Source organism: Aythya marila (genome assembly GCF_965140915.1).
Source record: "Aythya marila genome assembly, chromosome: 10".
Classification (NCBI taxonomy): domain Eukaryota; kingdom Metazoa; phylum Chordata; class Aves; order Anseriformes; family Anatidae; genus Aythya; species Aythya marila.
In genome coordinates this window covers 16,466,303-16,486,925 of record NC_139051.1, presented here as the reverse complement: position 1 = coordinate 16,486,925, position 20,623 = coordinate 16,466,303, and the positions used below count along the sequence as shown (strand labels likewise).

At 38.4% G+C, this 20,623-nt stretch overlaps 1 protein-coding gene across 12 annotated transcripts in view; it reads right to left on the bottom strand.

Annotated features, from left to right (window-relative positions):
- ATP2B2 (ATPase plasma membrane Ca2+ transporting 2) overlaps positions 1-20,623 on the bottom strand; it is a 415,521-nt gene that overhangs the window by 162,619 nt on the left and 232,279 nt on the right. For all 12 annotated transcript variants that reach the window (XM_082768047.1, XM_082768054.1, XM_082768052.1 and 9 more), the window contains one exon: positions 16,248-16,730. In XM_082768047.1, coding sequence (XP_082624173.1) covers positions 16,248-16,446 — 199 coding nt within the window. In that variant the 5' untranslated portion in view covers positions 16,447-16,730. The remainder of the gene's footprint in view (positions 1-16,247; positions 16,731-20,623) is intronic.

Here is a 20,623-nt window from a genome sequence, read left to right as displayed (position 1 = left end):
TTGTTTCCACCCAGCTAGGCCAAAGGCTACCTGGTTGTATTCATACCACTTTGAGAACTTGAATTATTTCAAAGATGCATGTTGCTCTGAAATTTAGCTTAGCTTAATTGCATGTGGACTGCTCTGGATTTTGTAAATGAGTTTAACTTGCATTTTACAGGTCAATAGATGTGCATGAGAAAATAAAGCAGCCTCAGACAACCAGCATTAAGGTATTCAGTAATGCAGAACAGCTCCCACCCATTAAGCATTCAAACACTACCGTTCCTCAAGCTTTCCTGAAACCCCGTGTCTCAGAATTAATGCCACAGTGATCTACACTAGCCGGAGCTTGGAAATTCAGATACAGAAAACCATGGATCAGAAGGTTGAGTGTCCAAATTCAAATGTGATCTGATTTATAGTTCACATTCAGATTTCTTCTTTACATTGAAAGTGATGTTTTGATCTAGTGGCAGATGCAGGGTTATTTATTTATTTATTAAGAAAGATCCAATAGCTGTGGACAGATTACAAATTGTATTGCTTCTATTAGAAACAAGCCACATTTCACATCTCTGTGTGAATGTTACCCACTGCTCTTACATGGTAATATATGGAATAGATATGTCAGCGCAACAGGCAAGGGTGACATACTCCCAAACACCTACCCTTGCTTTGCAGGTATACTGTATAAACCATAACCCTCGTACCAGTCTCTGGCCTGCTGTCCAGAAGTCTTCACTCAGTCTCTGGTGTACCCCTTGCAGGAAGCAAGGGGCTGTTCACTCAGACACCATACAACCATTTTGCATGGCCTGAATGAGGCACACCTCTGACTCTAGCTCATACTAGCAGCATACAAAGCTAGATCTGTGGTCTCTGTGTTATGCTTCAATGCACATTGTCCATTTCATTTTAGTTTTCTAAGGCTCAGTTGTTAAGTTTGGTGGTAAATGTCACTGACCACCATAGCTCCACATTTTTGTCCCAACACTTTAGAGTCAACTGTTTGAATGATATTTTTGACTGCAAGTCGTTCAAGGTTCTACAAGTTCTTCCTAGGTTTCTAGATGCTAGCTTAACTCCCTTACAGTCCACAGCTGTTGTAAGTTTTGTTTTATTGTTGGTTATAAAATCTCTAACTCTTGTTCTGATTCCCTTCAGCCACTTTTTGGATCGCAGGAACATATCCAGTATTTCCATGACTGCAAACCTCAGTCAACCCCTTGTTCAAGGAACCTGCATAGTGCCAGAGGGAAAAATCAGTTTTAAAGAAAAAAAAAAAAAAAAAAAGCTTTCTGTATATTTCTGTATATCTCTGTTAAGAGGACAGAACTTATGAAGCCCAGGTACTAAGATTAGCAGCAAGTGCTACCTTATAAAATCAGGCTAACATTTCCACTAGTTGAAATGCACACAGCTATCTGCATTTAGGCATACGAATTGCTACCATGCTCAAAAATAAATCCCTTCCTAGTACTACGCATGGTAAGATTTTAAATTAAATCCACTTCTGTCTTTGTTTGTATACCTGTATTTTTGTAGACAACTTCTTCAAACATGAATTCCTCAAATCTGGCTATCTTTGTTAATATGGTTTTCTAAATATCTCGTGTCCTTTAGAGGAGCTGTAGTTCACGTTTCACATTGAAGAAAACAGCACACAAAACTAAGGAAATGTGACATAGGAAAATCCATTTTACCCTTGTCAGATATACGCTTTAATACAATTAACCCATATCTAAAAATTTTCCACTGTCTGCTAGCCCAGCACTCTCAGTTCTTTATTTAGGCAACTTGGTCATTTAGGACTCCTCTGTTAGAGGAGCTGAAAATGAAGTTGTCAGCTTTTTGGGTGATGTCAAGGTAGCATTTATCAGTTGCTGATGCAGGTCTATAGAAAGGTCAAACTGTTGAGTAAGTGTTTATCTGGACTCAAACTTCTGTATTTTCCCTCCTCCCAGAAGGATTAGAGTGAAACACTGAGCACACTGCCCAGAAGGATGAGTATCAAACAGCAGAGTCGAGCAGTAAATTGCAGTAGATTCCCAGATGAAAACTAGATCCAAGCAAGCAAACTTTCACATAATAACTTCAAGCAACATACTGTCTTCTGATAATAAACACAGTTGTGTGTAAAGGTCTAAGCATATTTCATCCTCTTGCTCATTAGACAAACCCTTCTGGAAGAGCAAACTCTTTTGCTCCTTCCTAGCGAGCCAGTGGCACCTTGGACCTAGCCCTTCTGTATTGTCTGAATAAATTCTGGGCAGCACTGTTCACTGTTCAGAAAGCATTTATTAATATTGGATCATGTTTTGTTCCAGAAAGTCCTAAAGACTATTAAGGACCTTGCTAGCTTTTCACTGCTAAGTGCTGATGGCAATCACAAACCCACAGGTAGCTCCATATGTTTAATATTCTGTATCTGGGAATTTACTTTTGTCTTCAGTGATAAGCCAACAACAAAACAGTTAGTCCTATATTAATTAAACCTACTGCAGGGATCATGCTAACAGAAGACTTTTCCATGTACCGGGCTCCTTTTGCTCACTGTAAAACAACAGCCAGATAAAAACAAAAAACTGGTGCAGTGTAAGATTTCTCATTACTTTTCCTGTTGAACACCTCCCAGCTCAGCGTGAGCTATATAATAAGTCTATAGCTTTTGAGAAACTGAATGGATGTATTAATTAATGTTGCCTGCCAGCTCACCTTACTTACATGTACTGACTCAATACTAGAGCATCAAGTGTTCACCTCTGAAAAGGTGCTTATTAATTAGCTTTGCTTGCCAACTCCCTTTAATGAGTTATTGGATTATCAAATAAACAATGGTGTTTGGCTTTTGAGAAGAATCGTAAGGTTACTTTGTACAGAGCCTAACATTTTGCTGCTAGGCCATCATCTAGTCTTTACTACTGCCAACACATGCTATACATGCCCCTGCAGTTCATGCCAAAGAGAAACGTGTTTGAATCTTGAAGCCACTGACATTCTAGAGGGTGCTGCCATGCACTCACTTCCTAACACTTCCTTCTCTAGTTTCCTGGTCTCTTTTCATGATAAAGTTTCCACCCTGCTAGAGACTGGTGTATTTTTACACATATTTGGCCACTTAAAACCTAAAACTTGGATTTTATGCTTACAAATTTTTAAGATTTCGTATTAGTCTTTTATGATATTGGACACCGGATGGGAAAGTTGGAGCACTGATGTTTGGGCAGAAGCAAAGCTCTCACTACTAACTTTGCTTTGTAAAGAACTCTTATTTAAACTGTGTCCCTGTTAACTACCAAAACCCTGTTTGGATTACTGTGCTTTATGCATTGAACTCAGTTCAATTAAGCTTCTATGAATTGCTATTCCAGAGTTCCTCCTAGCGCTAGAAACCAAAACTATCTAGAGCACTTTTCATTAAGTATAATGAAGCTTTAAGTAGGAAATAGTTGACTATACACAAAGATACTTTAAATTAAAAAGTGAATATCTGCCATATCATTACACCTTATCCACCTCAATCTTTTCCTATCAAAACAGCAGCAACCATGATGCTTTTGTCAATCCTTTCTTCTTTTAAAATAATTACATCCTCATTTCTTAGAGTAGATAGATTCTATGGTCTTCTGTAAATGTTAGGCAGCAGCTTCCAGTTGAAAACATTTTAAGACTAACATGGTGATTTACACATCATTTTAATTTATAACCCTTCTCATTTCTGAATCTTTGTTGGGAAGAAGAAAAAATTATGCCTTATTCCTGGAAGGGTTTTCAAGAAAAATAAAGCCATAATATAATAAGTTATGGCTTGAATTATCTCATGCAGTGAAAACTGACAGAAGTTTTCAGCATCCATTTTTTGCAAAAAATATTTTTATCTCTGCACACCCTCTTTGCTCCCTAGGAGGCATATAGGCCCCTTCCCACCAAGATCTGGCCCTCACCTAAAACCTTTTCCCCCGGCAGGTAAGATGTACCAGGTAAAGACCACTTCACCTGGATCATGACACCTATGCTATGGACTATGTTCACCTTGCAACAACAGGTAGAAACACTTGTATTCCATTCAGCCACCACTTGTTATTCCTACAAGGCTCCCATAACTTCCTTTGGCAGCCCCAGGCAGGTAAGATGCACTATTTTTAATTGGAGAGTGAACTTTCTCAAAATGTTTTGAAGTAAGAACAGGTTTAGGTGTGTTCCTCTCATTCTACATCTCAAATTAAAAGGAAGGAAGCTTGCAAAAATACGTCTTAAAGGTATCAAGGCAACTTCATCCATCTCAACACTGCAAGGCATCTAAGAGGATGCAGGAAGTCACTCAACTAAAATTCAGGACTTTGAAGCAACAATGATGGCAGAATGCAGGTTAAACTGCCCAAAGCAAAAGGAAGAGGTAAGAGAGAAGGAAGGTCTCACAAAGTCGTGGCATGATGGTAACGCAATTGGACAAGAAATGGAGAGGCTTCCAAACTGGGTACCAGATTTAGGACAAATTTTAAACACTCTTTTAAACTCTTAAAATTCACTGTGCTGTCACTACATGAACATGACTAGATAGAAAAGATGACAGGCTTGCAAAAGCACTCATTTGATTCTCCAGGGAAGGATGCCAGCAGACACCCTCGCACAGTAAACAGTGGCTTGCGAGTGACTCGTAGGAGCATGGCTGGCATCAGCCCTGGAGGGACATTTCACTCCTTATAGCAAGGTGAGGTGTCCCTTGTAGCAGCTGCTGAGCGCAGGGAGATTTATAAGAGGAAAGAGCAGAACAGGAGAGACATGAAGGCTTTTACGTACAGGAAATGCAATTGATTGCCACTGCACAGCAAGAGGCAGCATATTTTCTCCATAATTTTAAGCTGCTAGCTGCAGCAGCGTTAATGTCGTCGTCAATACCTCTGGAAAAGTGGGACAGCAGAAAGCACTGCCAGCATCTCATGGCAAAATATGCCATGCTGATATCCCTGTTAAACAGGATTAAAATCAGAAATTAAAAATAGCATCTAGGTTTGTGAGAAAAAAAATATTTCACCTTAAGAGCCTTTGTATATTATTAATGCTGAAACAGTTACTGGTGTTGCAGGAGATATTTTTAAGCATTTTCCAAGTGTCCTGACCTTTTACCATGCACACTCTTCAAGGCAAAAAACTCAGATTTTTCCAAGACATTTAACATTCAACTCAAACATTAATACAGGCTTATTCGTAGCCTCTATAGCTTGTATACAGTGTTTTAGGGCAATAGTGCACATACAGTAAAGAACTGGGTATTTTCTTTGTCCTCCAAGAGGTCACTTTAAAACAGTCAATAAGACTTAGTTCAATGACTTCTGCCATTTCATAATGCACATGTAAGTGACTTCAGCTATGCTGTAACATTAAACAAAACCAAAACAGCTGGACAACAGCTCACTGAAGAAAAGAGAACTGATCTTTGTACAACCAATACACTTATTCAGCTAAAGCTGTATTTATTCCTCTGTTAATACATGTTATATCCATCTTCTGATCCAGCATGCATGATGGATTTCACTTCTGTAGTTTTGGGTTTTTACTTTGTGTGTTGCAGCAGATCAGTTTTCACATTTGTAAGCAGGTGAAGTAGCAGAAGTTCTAATTTAATCTCCTTCCTTGTGAACAAAACCAACAAGATATTTATACCTATTTTCCTTAGCTACCTTTTTAAGTTTAAAGTTTTTAAGTTTTAAGTTTTTAAATTTTTTATGTGTATTTGTAGACTCCTTCAGCACCTACAGTTTTGGTGCATCAGTGACTTATTAGACCAGCACCAGAAACAAAATAATTTTCCTTTCTAGGGTCAACTACAGCAGTCATGTAACACGCTTGATGCACTAATGATACTGATAATCACCAACAATTTACTTTGCTGCTTTCCTTCGGCATATTTTTTAAGTCTGAAAAGTATTTGTTCTGAACTCTTACCTAAGCACCTTCATTTAATTTCACATCTACTCACTGACACAAGAGATGGGGTCAGCTCTGTCAAACTGCCCTTGCACCTGCTGGGCTCGCTGCACAAACTCACTGATTTGAGAAAACAATAGAACAAAGGACAAGTCCAAGGACCAAGTACTCCACTGTCATCACAGGAGACGTGTACAAAGTCAGGAGGGTGAGCACACCTTAATACTTGAATAGTTTTTCAACTTTACACCATGCTTTTGGAGAAAGCAGGAAAGCAGTGATTTAAAAGTTTTTTGTTTGTTTTTTTTTTTTTTAAACAAAAACTAGACATTTTGCACAGAGAAAATGATAGGTTCTAATTTCAGTCAGACTTCACAGCTGTTTTACCCTTTTAATCAATTGTCACTAATAGGAAAGATTTTTACCAAGGGAGTCATCTATATATGCTCCAAGTTTTTCATGGGCTAAAAGTCAATTGCAGGACTACAGTTGGAGGAGAAGTGCATATTGTGGCTGCACTACTGCAAGACTACAAACATCAAGGTGGCTGAGGGACCTTACAAAACCATGCGACAGTCATGATACTCCTGAATGTACGTGATGTAATGTAACAACTTTCTAATAAAGCTTTTTCTTTTTTTTAAAAAAAGGGAAAAAAAACCCTGTAATAATACAACTGAAAAAATAAAACAGTGGCCCAAAAAAGGCCCTGTCATACCTTTAAAATTCAGACCCTATTCTAGAGAGAAGGGTATGCAACAGCTGAAGTGAGGCAAGCACAGGGAAACCCACGATGCCCCAATTTCCCATCCAAACTGAGGTAATCATTCAAAACTGGGAAGCAAATTGAAAAATAAATATTTTTTATTTTTTATTTTTTTTTTTTTTAAAAAGGAGTACATTTGCTGTATTGTGTTTAAGAAAAGAATCAACTGAGTGCCTAGAATAATGCTTATCCTAAGTGGTAAGAATATAATTTAATAGCTACACTTTAATTTTTACAACTTTAGAACATTTCCAGCCACTTGTATTACTGCATTAATGCTGAAAAGATCCTGGACATAGAGCATTCAGCCTGTAGCATCTGAAGAGCTATGCCCTCACATAAGAGGTGGAAGTCTGCTGCTGTTCACCGCTCACTTATTCAACACATTAAGAAAATTCTCCTCTAATTCTCTTGTAACTACTTCAAAGACAAGCTCTCCTTTCCAAGCACACCTGTAAAGAAATGGGCCATTCCCTATTCTCCCTAATCTCCAATGCTAATTAGAAAGAAAGAAACAACAACAACAAAAACTATGATATGAATTTCGAACTGCTCTAATAATTTGGTCTGTTCTCTTTTGTATTAATTTTTTCAGTCTTTCTGTAACTTACCAGACTATACCCAAGCTGCCCTCATACCAAAAAATACAGTGCTTCTGTAGAAAGTGGTGGGGAGGAGAGATTTACACAAAATGCAAAAGGAATAATCGAAAGAGTAGCACAGGCTACGGAAGCTCAGGTTATCGAGTCTTATGCAAGTTACCACAGTGACTCAGCTCACAATCCACATGGGAAAAGAGCATTTGCAGTCCCTAAAGAATTTCATATGAAAGCAGAGAGGAAACAAGGGCTAGTTAAAGCTATTGTTACAGAAATAGCAGCTACATACACCCAGCTATTTCCATTACACAACAGAAATACACTGCATTTAATATGGCTAAACTGCCAAGTTCTGGACCACGAGACTATAGTGTGTTGTTTTACTATCCCGAAGGCAAGGACAAGGAATGGGATTCCTAATAGCATTCAGAAAGATAATTCTTTCTTTAAAAGTTTGAAAGAAAGTTACTAAACTGTGTTGCAGGCTATGTCAGACTGTCATCCACTGTCAGTGAAAATAGGTTCTATGTTGGAGCTGATGATCAATTTTTCAAGATGTGTGGGAAGCCTCCTTTGTCCTTACTGCTTTCTGGATCTGCAACTGCAAGCATATTTTCTAGAACACCTACACAGATGTGGGAAAAATGACTGAGGAAGGGTAGAAATAATTTCTAGAGATGCTTTGAAAACAAAAAGGCAGGTCAGAAACAGTGAATGCATCACATTCAAGAAACCAGGAATGAGGAAATACAGATCTATTTGTCTCGGAAGCACATCGAGCTGGCTGCTAAACAGACATCTGTGGCTTTATTTTCCCCTCACCTTTATAAATAACTGGCATGTCAAACACCATCAACCTTTTCTTCTGAAAGACTTCTTGGAAAACAGATGGGAACAATAAAATTGATCAGTCTAGATTTGAAGGCTAAGTATCAACTGCAAAAGGGGAAGGGAGGCAGGAAATCATTACTGCATCTGACACACTGTTCTTATCCCAAGACTGTTCATACTAGTTAACGTCAAAAGAAAAATAACCAGTCATCCAGTCATGCTGGTTGCACTGACAAGGCTACTGAACTTGGACTGGCTTATTGAAAGCCACTGCCCCAGTGATAAGACAAATTACTTATCCCAACCCCTTTTTCTTTTTGGGCATATAACAGAATATTTTTTCATGACAAGATATAAATGCAATGCTGAGTTAAGAACAATAATCAAAATTTCAAGGATTGCGAGGAACAGCATGGTTGTCATCTCTCCAAGCTACACATGATCTTCACAAAGACTTGAGCAGCAAAGTTTTCCAATTCCCTTGGCTCAGCTGGAAGCAACTTTACTGCTAACAATGACGCTTCATGGAAAGTTGGGGAATACCTAAGGAAGACGCTGGTAATTGTTTTATCTTTAAACGTTAAAGGCAGCACTTTTTGCACCCTATTAAGCATCAGTTGAAACAACTGCTTAAGGGCTGTGCTTGTCTTTCCTCTAGCATGGCCAACCACAAAAGGAAAAAAACACTGAGCACCAACCATTTGCTTTCATAGGACACTGAGGAAACAAGGCAAAAAAAATCCTTTCAGTCTCTCTGATATACTGCAAAGACAAAGCTTAATTTCATCAAGGGCAAACTGGCTACATCGATTGGATTATTCATTTGGTATAATGGACTTTGCTTTCTTCCTGCAGCTTTCTCAAAGCAAGAACAAAATGAAGATAAATCAGCTCTCTCTCAAGGCTGACACTCTCCATATATTTATAGATTTCAAAGCCCTGCAATACAATAGAAGTGAGGTATTCTTTACACGATTTTTTCCTTTGCAATACTGTTACTCTTACGTAGACTCCGCAGAAAACATGCGTGCTTTGCAAAGGAAAGGCTGCAGCACAGATCAGCAGCAGCTCCATGCTTCTCTAAGGACTTTTTTCACCATTACCAATTAAAAAGCCCAGCTTTTCCTTTACCAGCACAGAAGCCACTTTGATACATGTGCATGCAAGCATACTTAACAGAATACCCTTTTGATCCACCAAGCAAAGGACTAATTGCCTTTTTCTGAGGAAGCACCACTTACGTAATCCTGCTCTGCAATCTCGACAACTGACGTAAGTGCCAGAGTTTATGAAATCTAAAAATTATTTCTCCTATCATTACAGACTCTGTTGCTATAAAGTTAAAGATCTGACCTCATTTTTTTCACGTAATAAATGAACTAGTTATTGCAAACCACTTTCTCTTAGAATGAGACTACAGGTTTATCAACTGCACCGTATCATGGCAACTTTCCATCACTTACTACTTTACAAAAAGGAATGACATACTGTATTGCATCATCGTATTTAGACCAAGGAGAATCCTGTGGCACAACACAGCAAGGCAAATATTACCCTACAATTAACTCTTCAGAAAGAAGGAAGGAATTGCTTTTTGGGGTCAGACTTGCCTTTGAATTAGAGCATATTGCAATTGTCACTGAGCTAATTACAGTGAAGAAACCTTTAGACCTGAGAAAAATATTGCACCTATTTATTATTCAGTTCACCTAGATCTGAGATGCAACAGCAAAATGTCTATCTGTAGTCAGTAAACACTGCCTGCATATGTTTAAGGTACTGTCTTAAAGGGTAGGGGAATTCAGCTAGCATGAGAATAGCCTTTTTCTTACAGAGTAACACCTGCCGAAGTATGACCATCATTGAAAGGAAAACGATCTCCTGGGTAATCACACAAGCAAATCAGCACTGGTTTCAGAAAATCTCTGATGATGGCTACTATAACAGGCAGAAGACATTCACTTGCTTTCTTCCTTTCCTAAATTTACTTTAAGGCAATGCAGTTTCACACAGAGAAGCTTTTGCAAAGTATTTAGGAATCTCAAAGGAGCAGGTGATCTAGCTTATATTTATTTTACAAGCTTCATGGGGAAAATGCATCATGCAATATTTCCCTAGTTTTCTACAAGTAAATGAACAAAGCCAAAGTAAATCAGCAAGTGGCACAGCATGCCAAAAAACAGAAACAAAAAGAGCAATGAAATTGTACTTATCACTTAGAGAAATCTAAGCCTTTCATTTGAGATGCTTGTGTTTGGGTAACCTTTGGAAGAATGTTTGCTGTTCCATTACACAAACAATGGAAATATGAGATAAGGAAAATAACTGCAGTTGCCAAGAATGCTCCATGCACTGAAGTCATTAAACATTTAGATATTATTTTATAGACATATAAGATGCTTACAGCAGGAGTCTCAAATGTACAGAACACGTCCATCCTGGGTTTCTGTGGATCCCCGGAACGCAGGGCAGAAATCCCAAAGCTGCACTCATGTCCGTTTGCATAGCACCATGCTGGTACACCCACCCATCGAAGTACAGATGTGTAAGAGCCAACTTCAAGCTTGCTAAGGCCAAGTATTACAACTTTAACAGGCAAGTTATATAGGACTTTGAGACAGTACTGTGAGCCAAAGCAAAACTCCTACTTTACATGTGTTATTAACACAACCATCTTGCCTAGATCTTTTCCATCTGTTCACAATCTTGAAAGACCTACCAGGACAATGGCATTTAATGTGAGCTTGGGTCAGACCCAGCATTTATGCACAGAACAGACATGCAAAGAGCCAGATAAATAATAACTGTTCTACAGCAAACGAGCAGGGACAGGAGTCATCCCTGGGTGCAGAGGGGAGGCCCCATGTTCCTTCCTGTGCTTTCTGCCCATCCTGAGGGGCAGGCACCAACTGGGCCTCTCCAGTGATGACCCCCAAAGATACAGGCAGAACACAGAATCCTAGAAGGGCCTGAGTTGGAATGGACCTCAGCTGGTTCCAAGCCCCCTGCCAAGGACAGGGATGCCACCCGCAGGATCAGGGTGGTTTCTTCCCAGGCAAAATCTCACCGCTAAGCCCCATGAACACCCTGGGTGCCTACAGGAGCATTACAAGCTGTTTGTGGGGACCTGAATGGGCCAGCACAGCTGACAAGGATTTATTAAAGTGAGTAGGGAAAAACGTCAGCATATCACAGGCCTTACCAGCTCAACCAGGTTTCATACTGCATGAATAACTAGGTGAAATATGAGCTTAAAGTTTGCTAGTTTTTTTTTTGTTTGTTTGTTTGTTTGGTCGGGTTTTTTTGCAAGGTAGGAAAAAGAAAAAGAGTGTTCCAAGAGGGGGAACCCTTACAGGCATGAGCTGTGACAATAAGGAAGGCTTTTTGTTGCGGGGAAAGACTGTTTCATTGTTTAAACCAAGCCTTCCATAGGGAGAGAACATGTACAAATAAGGACTAGATGTGTACTTCGAGTTTGGCTGCTGGCCTGACCATGCTGGCAAACTGGCCTGAACTGCAAGTTATGTTGTGATACCACAAATAAGGACAAGGATTTAGGCATGGCAATCTGGAGAGAGGATGAGGAGTTCTGGTTTAGGGTGCTTTGAAGAGGCTGCTCTGAAGATTTTGAAAGTACTTCAGCTCAGCTCCACATCCAAATTCTTAAAATCTACTTTGGGAGAGCTGGAACATAGCTTTTAAAGAACAAAAAACATTGTATGAGTAGAATAACATTCTGACCTTGAATTCTGACCATTTCCTGACAAAAAATCTGACCTTGAATTTAAATGTTTGAGAAAATCTTTAATTTATACTTAAACATTATAAAACATCAAATATTGTGCGTATTGTGCTAACAACAGCTAAAACGATGCTACTATTAATTTCTTAACTTTCATAATATTTTTTACAGGGTGGTGTTATACATTTCAATCTCTGGCAATCCACTATTTTATATTTCTATTTTACACTCACAATTATATTTGGCTCAATCAAGTACTTTCTGTTCCTATCTCATTTTTCTAAGTTCTGTACATACCTGTAGCTAATATAACATATAACAATTGAGTGGTGTACCTAAATGAAATTCAGTATGTACTTGGCAAGATTCGCTTCAAAAAACAGAATATTAAGTTTTTAACAGCATTTATTTATTTATTTATTTATTTATTTATTTTTACAAAAACAAGCTTGAGGAACTAAAACTAGCTGCTAATAAAAGCAACTGGTTCACGTGGTTGTAGCCAGTCTTGCTTCATTTTTTACCTCAGTTATATTTGTAAAATACTTTTCAGATTGTATTAATTAAAAGGAAATACTCCTACAGTTGGCTTCATTGGTACTCAGTCTGTATGTCTTATATGGTGAATGAGAAAGACAGAGATCTTGCATCTTAACTAAGGACACTGACGGGGATAAAAAGTCAACTTCCTTGCTAGAAATATTTTCATTTAACTGCTAATTGATACTTTCTCTTGCCATGAAATCTTGATACAGTATCCTAAGAGAACTAAAGCTTGCCAAACAAACTTTCATTTTTCGTATTACAAATAGGTTCCAATGGTTCACATAATAACGTTCTCACAGTACACCAGATCATCTCTAAAATCTTTTACCTAGAAACTTTAGTTACCTGCAATCTATCAGGTAGCTACTCAACACAAACAGAACTTCTATAGTGCTGTAACATTAACACCTATAATATATAACATCTTTTGGAGCTGCTGTTTCAGGCCTGAAACACAAATACAGCTGATACTCCTCATAGCACAAATATTACATAGGTAATGTAATATAGGTAAAATAGCCTTTTCTTTACACTAGAAAAAAAAAGAAAAAAAAAAAGCATAATTGTTCACAGCTTCACATTTCCTGTATATTGGCAATTACAGCATACAAGTATTTCAAGTAAGAAATCATGTAAGTTAATTCACTAACATATTCTTAGAAGGAATAAACATTTTTGTAATATGAAGGGAATGTAGTTGAGTAACTTAGGGTTAATTGGTACATACTACATGAAACTGTGAACAAAAAACAGTTAACATTCTTTTCAGGAAAGAGTGCATTCCAGCCTTATTTGGTATTCATCCAACTAACTCATCACATTTTACCAGCCATCCTTTATAAGGTATCACTAATGCTCGAGTGGGCCTCAAAGACTCAGATTGCACATAAAATTATACAACTGTCATCCTGGCTTGGCCCAATGGTGCATTCAACGCCATTTTGCAAAATGGCAGATAGCTAGATCCTGCTTATTTTCCATATTACTAGAATAATGAAAGTGAAACTAATCAATATTAAAAAAAAAAAAAAATCAAGGAGATATGCGTTTGTATTTCTTCATACAACATATTTCCCCAGGTTTGGGGCAAAACAAAGTCACATCCAGTGACTTCCAAAAAGGCACATCCAGTATAAGTGATTGATTCCACCAGTCTATAGGAGGTACATCAAATATTAACATAAGAAATGAATTGCTGAATAAACCGAGCTAATTGCTACTTCTTATATTTTCTAAATATCAAATCAGTAAATTCAGATTAGATCACATTTTGGAATATGCCTGCTTTAATATCCTTCCTCTGTTTGAGTAGCTGCTAAAGTTATGCTTCAAAAATGACAAAAAAATTATTTTATGAAAACAATTTCTGAAAGAGCTAAACCCAGGAAAACCAAATTCAACAGTCAAGTCCTTTTTGCTGTTTCATTCATATTCACCCAAGACTCTTGCTCAGCAAGACTTTGGGTTTATTGAAACCCTGCAGTAATGTTTCTTCTCTTATTCTTCATAAAACTGTATAAAATCTGCAGCACTCTAAAAAAAAAAAAAAGAAAAAGCTCTATGGGAGGATCCATTATGTACATCAATAATAATTCATCTGTAGCTCATGTCTGCCTGATGTCAAACAAAATCCCCCTTCCATAAAAGAACCTATTTTGTTTCCTTCCTCTCAGAAAAGTTACATCTTCAGGAATATCCTCCTCACCATATTGTGACATTCTTTGCCATGCTTAGACACAAGAAAAAGCAATAGCTAGGGATTTATGCCTAAACATATGTTTGGCAGAAGCCTCTACAGTTTTTCTTCTGAATTGTTATGGATATTTGCTCTCAGACAAAAATTTCTGAGTTCAACATGACATTTCAGAGACTTTTCCTCCTGAAACTATTTTTCCAAACAAAACAAATAAAAATAAGATCAAAGCTTAATGTGATTAGGAACATCTATTACACGATCTAATTTAAAATTAAAAACCAAGCAGAGTCCTCATGATTCCAAGGCTATGCTGATTGCCATTCGAAGCTGGAAATGTTTCTCCCTAATGCAGAAATGATGAAGTGTATGTAAGGCTCAGAGGAAAGTTACCTTATCTGAAGTATCAGATATAGATTACTGATGGAGTCAGCATGCCACACTAGTTGGAGCCATACGCTCTGTTCCGATATGAGGAATTAAGTTTCCCTGATGTCACAAATTGAACAGAATGCAATTAACATTTCCTTTGAAGTTCACATTGACCAGATAACCACTAGAATAAGTTGGCAAAGCTTCAGTGAAGTGCTCTTGGCTCACACAAACTGAGACTTCACCTTCAGCATTTTATAACCCACTGAGGGATATTGGAGGTGCTGAATCCCAAATGGGATATTTTAAAATCTGTGTTTATTCCACCATGTAAATGTACGGATCCTGCACTTGTGTCTGGAATTCCCCAGATGCATCATGGATGTGTCAGAATCATTGCATATTCCCTGAGGAATTGATTACCTGGTGGGCAACAGCTGTTAGGCTGCTCTCTGCAAGGCTGATGGACATCTGGAAATCCCAGACAGGGGGCACAGACCCTTTTTCCTGCCTCACTCCTCCCACAGAGAGCGATCTCTGGGCAGGACAAGGTATTTGACCAAGACTAGAAAATGGATGTTGAATTATAAAAGGTTCCACTTGCCACTAATTAGAATACAAGATGATGCATGAATGCTAAGTCACTATTGGAGCTTTGCTGCTCATCTCAATACAAAATTAGTTTAATAATCCTTTGCTGAAAAGGTACTGCTCACAGTGTCATAGTTTCTAACCTCTAAGAATTCTGACGTTGTATAAGAACAAGGACAGGGCCATAAAGAAACTTTTAATCTTTATATGAAGATTAGGTATTGGTAGCTGCTCCTTGGGATTCTTCAACTGGTGTAACTTATAATATCACATTATGTGACCCTACAATGGATTTACAGTGGATAGATGTTTATGGTTACACCAACAAATCAAGACTCTATAGCATTTAAACAGAAAAGGTAACTAAATGATTGATTTTTAAAAAGGAGAGGATGAAACAAAGCTAACATTTCTATTTTCTGGAAAAAAAATATTTTAAAATTAACATCTTGACTACTTTACAAAACAAGATAAATATTATAGATTTAAAGATTGTATAACTTCCAAGAACACTAATAATCTTTGGAGGTGAAAATACAACGATTTTAAAAAACTAGACCAATGATTGCTGACCAGGTAAAGAACACCAGAGGCACTTAGAAGAATAGATACTGAGAAATTATGAATGGTATTATTAAACACAACTAAGGAGCATAATTATAAACATAAGAAGCCCAACTAATTAAAACATTGACATAGTAATATGTTCGTAATGATCAAAATCATCTATGGTGATAGAGCAAGTCAAGATTAGTAACCACAAAATATACACTACATATTGATCTAAAAAGTAATACAACATGTATCTCAATCATTCATTTCATATTCTCAAGAGGTTTAAATACCCAGAAACTTTTGAAGCACTTAGTATGCATCTGTTTACTCCCAAAATGTAGAAGTTAGAGTGTCATTTTAACGCTATGAAAAAGGTGCTGATGTTTGTCTGCATTTTAAAGAAATAATATATTTACCTGTTTGAATAAACAGGTCCTTTTATTCTCATGCTAGCTATAGCTGTAGCTAGACAAATGGGTGACTGCTTTCTTCTTTCCCTGAAGATTTTTTGTTTGTTTCTTGTTGGGAAATAATGGCAGCACCATGAGAACTGTGATAAGGCTTTAAATGAAGCCTTTCTTTAACTCTCTGGAGAGCATTTATGCAAAGCCCCCAGATTTAACTGAAGGAAAATATGCTTACCTTCTGTTGGTGATGTCTTCAGATGTCTGCAGAGCCCCTCTGTTTCCCCATATGTCTCTTTAATTTTTACTACTGCTTCTGTTCCTCGAAGTTCCATGAGGGAGCGCAGTTCTTGCAGTGTGCACCCAAATTCTCCTGCATGGTTGGCCTCATTTCTTTGGTTCTTGGAATAAAAATCGCTATTTGTCATGTCACCCATTGTTGCTGATTATATTGCTCCACTCGTTATAGTTGATACAAGCTTAAAATTGTTTAAAAATTGAAGGAAAGGAATCTCGTATCCCAACCTAAGCAATTAGAAAGAATCCAGCGTGTCCAGTGAGTTGTGTGGAGAATGCCTCTGGTGTGCAAAGTGTCCCTGGCTGACTGGTGGTCCACAGACTGGCTGCTTTCAAGGCTGCAGACCAGCTCCACTCCATTCACCACTTCCCATTATGCAGCACCCAGGCTGTAGCATCTACATGGTCATTTCTTCCTCTGGACCTTTGGGAACAAACAGAAGGCGCTCATTAGAAGAGTGAGCACTGCTGCTTTACAAGGGTGATTTCAAATTCATTCTATCATTGCAATTTGACTTGTCATTTAAGAACAGCTATGGAGAAACACTGTACAGGTCTTCTGTAAAATGCTGCAGGTGGTCAAAGCGAGCATCGACAAGGATACCACTAGCTCTCACCAGATAAAGCTCTCTACACCTGAAGCACCAATGGCAGTGTTGCTTACTTTAATCAAGTCCCAAGAGCACCTGCTAAATGAGATGGTTCATAAATATTAATAAGAAAGTGATTAGTCCCACATGCTGGATGCACCTTGAGTGTGTACTCTGGTTCGTATGGCCACTGCAATCCTTCATCCCACAAGAACACAGACTCTCTTAAAGGCTACAGAGTAACAAAAAACAGTTAAACCATTAGCTTTAATAACGGGTTACAGCAAAAGTGTTTTCCCGCACAAGGACAGAAAAACTGGTGGAAAAACTAGAGCCGCCTGTTATGAAGTCAGAATACATTTGCATACATTATATCTTGCAGCATTGCCTTCTGCGGGTGTAAACGCAGCCCAGGAAAAAAAAAAAAAAAAAAAAAACTCAATCATCTTGGCCTGAAGGGCCAGAGCTGGGGCGATCCAGGGGCTGCTCCCACCGACACACACCTGCCAGCACAACTCAGGGCGGGCCTATGCCTGAGAAGTCATATTCAGACCATCTGGGAGACAGCTGATTACTTGCTAAAACCAGCCTTTAAAACACATCTCCTCTTCCCATATTCTAATGAAGTTGGTTTAAATACTGCTGAAAGCAGCTATTACACTTGGCACAGAGTTTTCACAGCAATTAAAGGTTTCTTTTTTGCCTCAAGTGGGTTAGTGCCTGCACACTGTCTAATCTATAGGCCTCAGCCTAGTTTGCTTGTGATTAAAAAGGTCTTTAAAAGAGCATACCACCAGCCCACTGGCAGATGAACCTGCCACATTTTGAACTTTCTAGGTACTGCAGTACACATCATGTGCACATACAGAGGATCCCAAAGTGTTTCAAGCCCCACATTTGTGCAGTAATTGAGATCTCCTGCCCGCATACCGTAACACACAGGCTTAGTATTTCCACTGCACTAACTCCCTTGCCATCACTCTGCATGGGAGAATGATCAAACCCACTGCATTCACTAAGGCCTCGTTGCCTACAAATACATTATCTGCTTTAGAGACGACTAGTTCACCTTCTCCAGGGAGACATACTGAACCTCTCCCCTCCTCCCATTTACAGATAGCAACACAACATTCCTAAGATTTCAGGGGGGAAGAAAGGCCAATGTTTCATTACAATATTATGGAATGCAGTTGAAATAGCAGTCAACTGCTACATGCTTCTTCCACCCATCCTATTTATTGGCAGATATTCTAGTGGTACGAACTACTGCCAACTTTCATTTCACTTATTGCTTTTCAAGTTCACAAGAAGAGAAGAATTTCAGCACAAAGCATGTCTTACTGTGAGCAATAAAGAAAAACTGGAAGTGGTAATAAAAAGCGGCCTTTATTTGCCAAGGAAGAGCAAGGAGGAGATATCCTGCCCTACCAACAGCACTCAGCTTTCCATGCTTGCATGCCAGACAACGTTCACTGTAACAGTTAATTTCAGGGTAACTTCTTACGTACACCATGCAGAAAGAATAACTTAGAGCAAACAGATTTTTTCATAACAAAGAAAGCCCAGGAAAATATTGTGACAAAAGATGGCATCAATAATAACTAATGTGACAGACTGCTATGTATTTCCAGTGGGGAGGAAAAATAAATAAAGATAAATAAAAGACAATCCATTCCAAAGACAAGTACACTTAAAGACCTTGAACACTGTCTAAAACAACCACAACACTCAAAGAAAGCAGCAACAAAAAACAATACACCGTTCGCCTAACTGACAACTCATAGGGCTTTATTGGTGCTATATTATTTTTTCCAAATCCTCCTCTACGAAAAGAAAATGAACAACACAGCAAAAAGACAATGATTACCTTTTTCTGACAAGAACCCCCTGGTGATTTCATCAGTGATGTAAAAAGTACTGAACTTGGCATCAAAGATGTTTTCTGCACTGTTTTTCTGTAGGATGAGTCCACCACTCTCAAGCAAAGCATCTTCTTTAACTCACTGTGCCATCACTATATCTTAATTTTTTTTTGCTTCTATTCCTAGAAATTCCATTTGTTATTTGCTAGCCACAGCAAGACGTTGATGTTGCTTTTTAGCATGTGCTTGAGTCATTTGCCTGCTTAATTGTTTATATTGCTTTCAATTAAATATTAATCAATAAACAACAAATATGAAGGTTGTTCTTCCTTCAGTGCTTTAATAACAAATCCCTTAGAGTTTCTGCTCTTCATGATTCACCTAATGCTATGGCACTAGGGAAAAACCATCTCACATTTTTGAATGGCAGATGGCAATATATAGAAAGCACAAAGCATGACTAACGTTATTCACTGATAATGCACTTCTCTAATCCTGTGGAACAAGATATGCCAGCTTCATTCGATCCTTGAATCTCTCTTATGAAAAGTCCTTTGGAATCTTGCCAGATTGCATACCAGGTTAACATAACTGACACAACCACATGGCCACCGAGTGGTTAATATTCTTATAACAAAAGCTGAGAAATAGAAAATTGAGACTGGTATATGGTGATACTCCCCCATCAGTTGGGCTACAGGATTTATGTCATCTGAATAGATTAAAAAAACTACAAGTGAGTGAAATTTACAATCTCTTCTACAAGAAATCCAACTACTGCACCAGGTTTAGACAGAGTCTTCTGTTTGCTGTTTGGCAGGGAGGACATGAGGGAATTATTTTACAATGCACTCCCAAAACCTTGATATTTTCACAATGTGAATGAAGTACAGGTGAACTACCAACACTGATTTAAAACAATCAGGTGATACCTGTACATTTTCAATCAAAATGAACAACTCACGTTATTCAGGAATAGTATCACAGAAAAACCCTCACTGATTCAACTCAGATTAAATAACAGACAGCTGTTATTTTGCCTCAGAGGAGGTACGGATCCAGACGCACTGCAAAGAGAAACAGGCACTTCTAAACTGAGTCTGATCTCTTTCTAACACAGATGTCTAAATTAGGTGAATTGAATTTCATGCCAGGGGTGCCTACTTGCACTGGTTATACGGCACATCTGCATAAGTAGTTCACAAAAAGACATCCAATGCCACTTGAAAGTAATCCACCCCACTATGGTCTAAGCTGCGTGGGGAATGAAATGGGAATGACATCTACATCGTCGGATGGCAGTAAGTTCAAGCAAGCTGCATGTTTCAGCAGCAGAAAGTGCACTGGAGGTGGGAAGTAACCAGGCAGTGCATGTGCGTCTTCTTTCTTGCTCAGAGGAGACCTATGTTCCCTCAGAGCCTCCACAAGAAAACTTGTCAACCTCTAGCCCAAGGCCTACTCAATCTCTTCAAACCCAAAGACCGTCATGTACAGTTTTCTACAGTGCCATCTTCAATAGCACTAATTTATAAGCAATTGCATCCCAGGCCACATAGAGCCACCTCCCAGAAGTCAGGGAGCACAGCTTTGGACATCATTCTAGCACACAGTCATTTCCTCCCCAGTTGTATGTATTTGGTCTCACCATTCCCAGTGGCAACAGTCTGTAGAGAACTTCTCTACAGAGGATTGGTTTCAACAAGAGAGAAATAAAAATCTCCAGTCATTGAAAAACTAATTTCACAGACATTGTGATGTTTCCAGTCATGTGGTTCTTTCTTTTTTCTTACCAATGCTTCTGAAACAAGCTTTAGGAACAAGAAATTTAGCTAAAATTTTCCTAAAGCATAGTTTGGCAACAACTG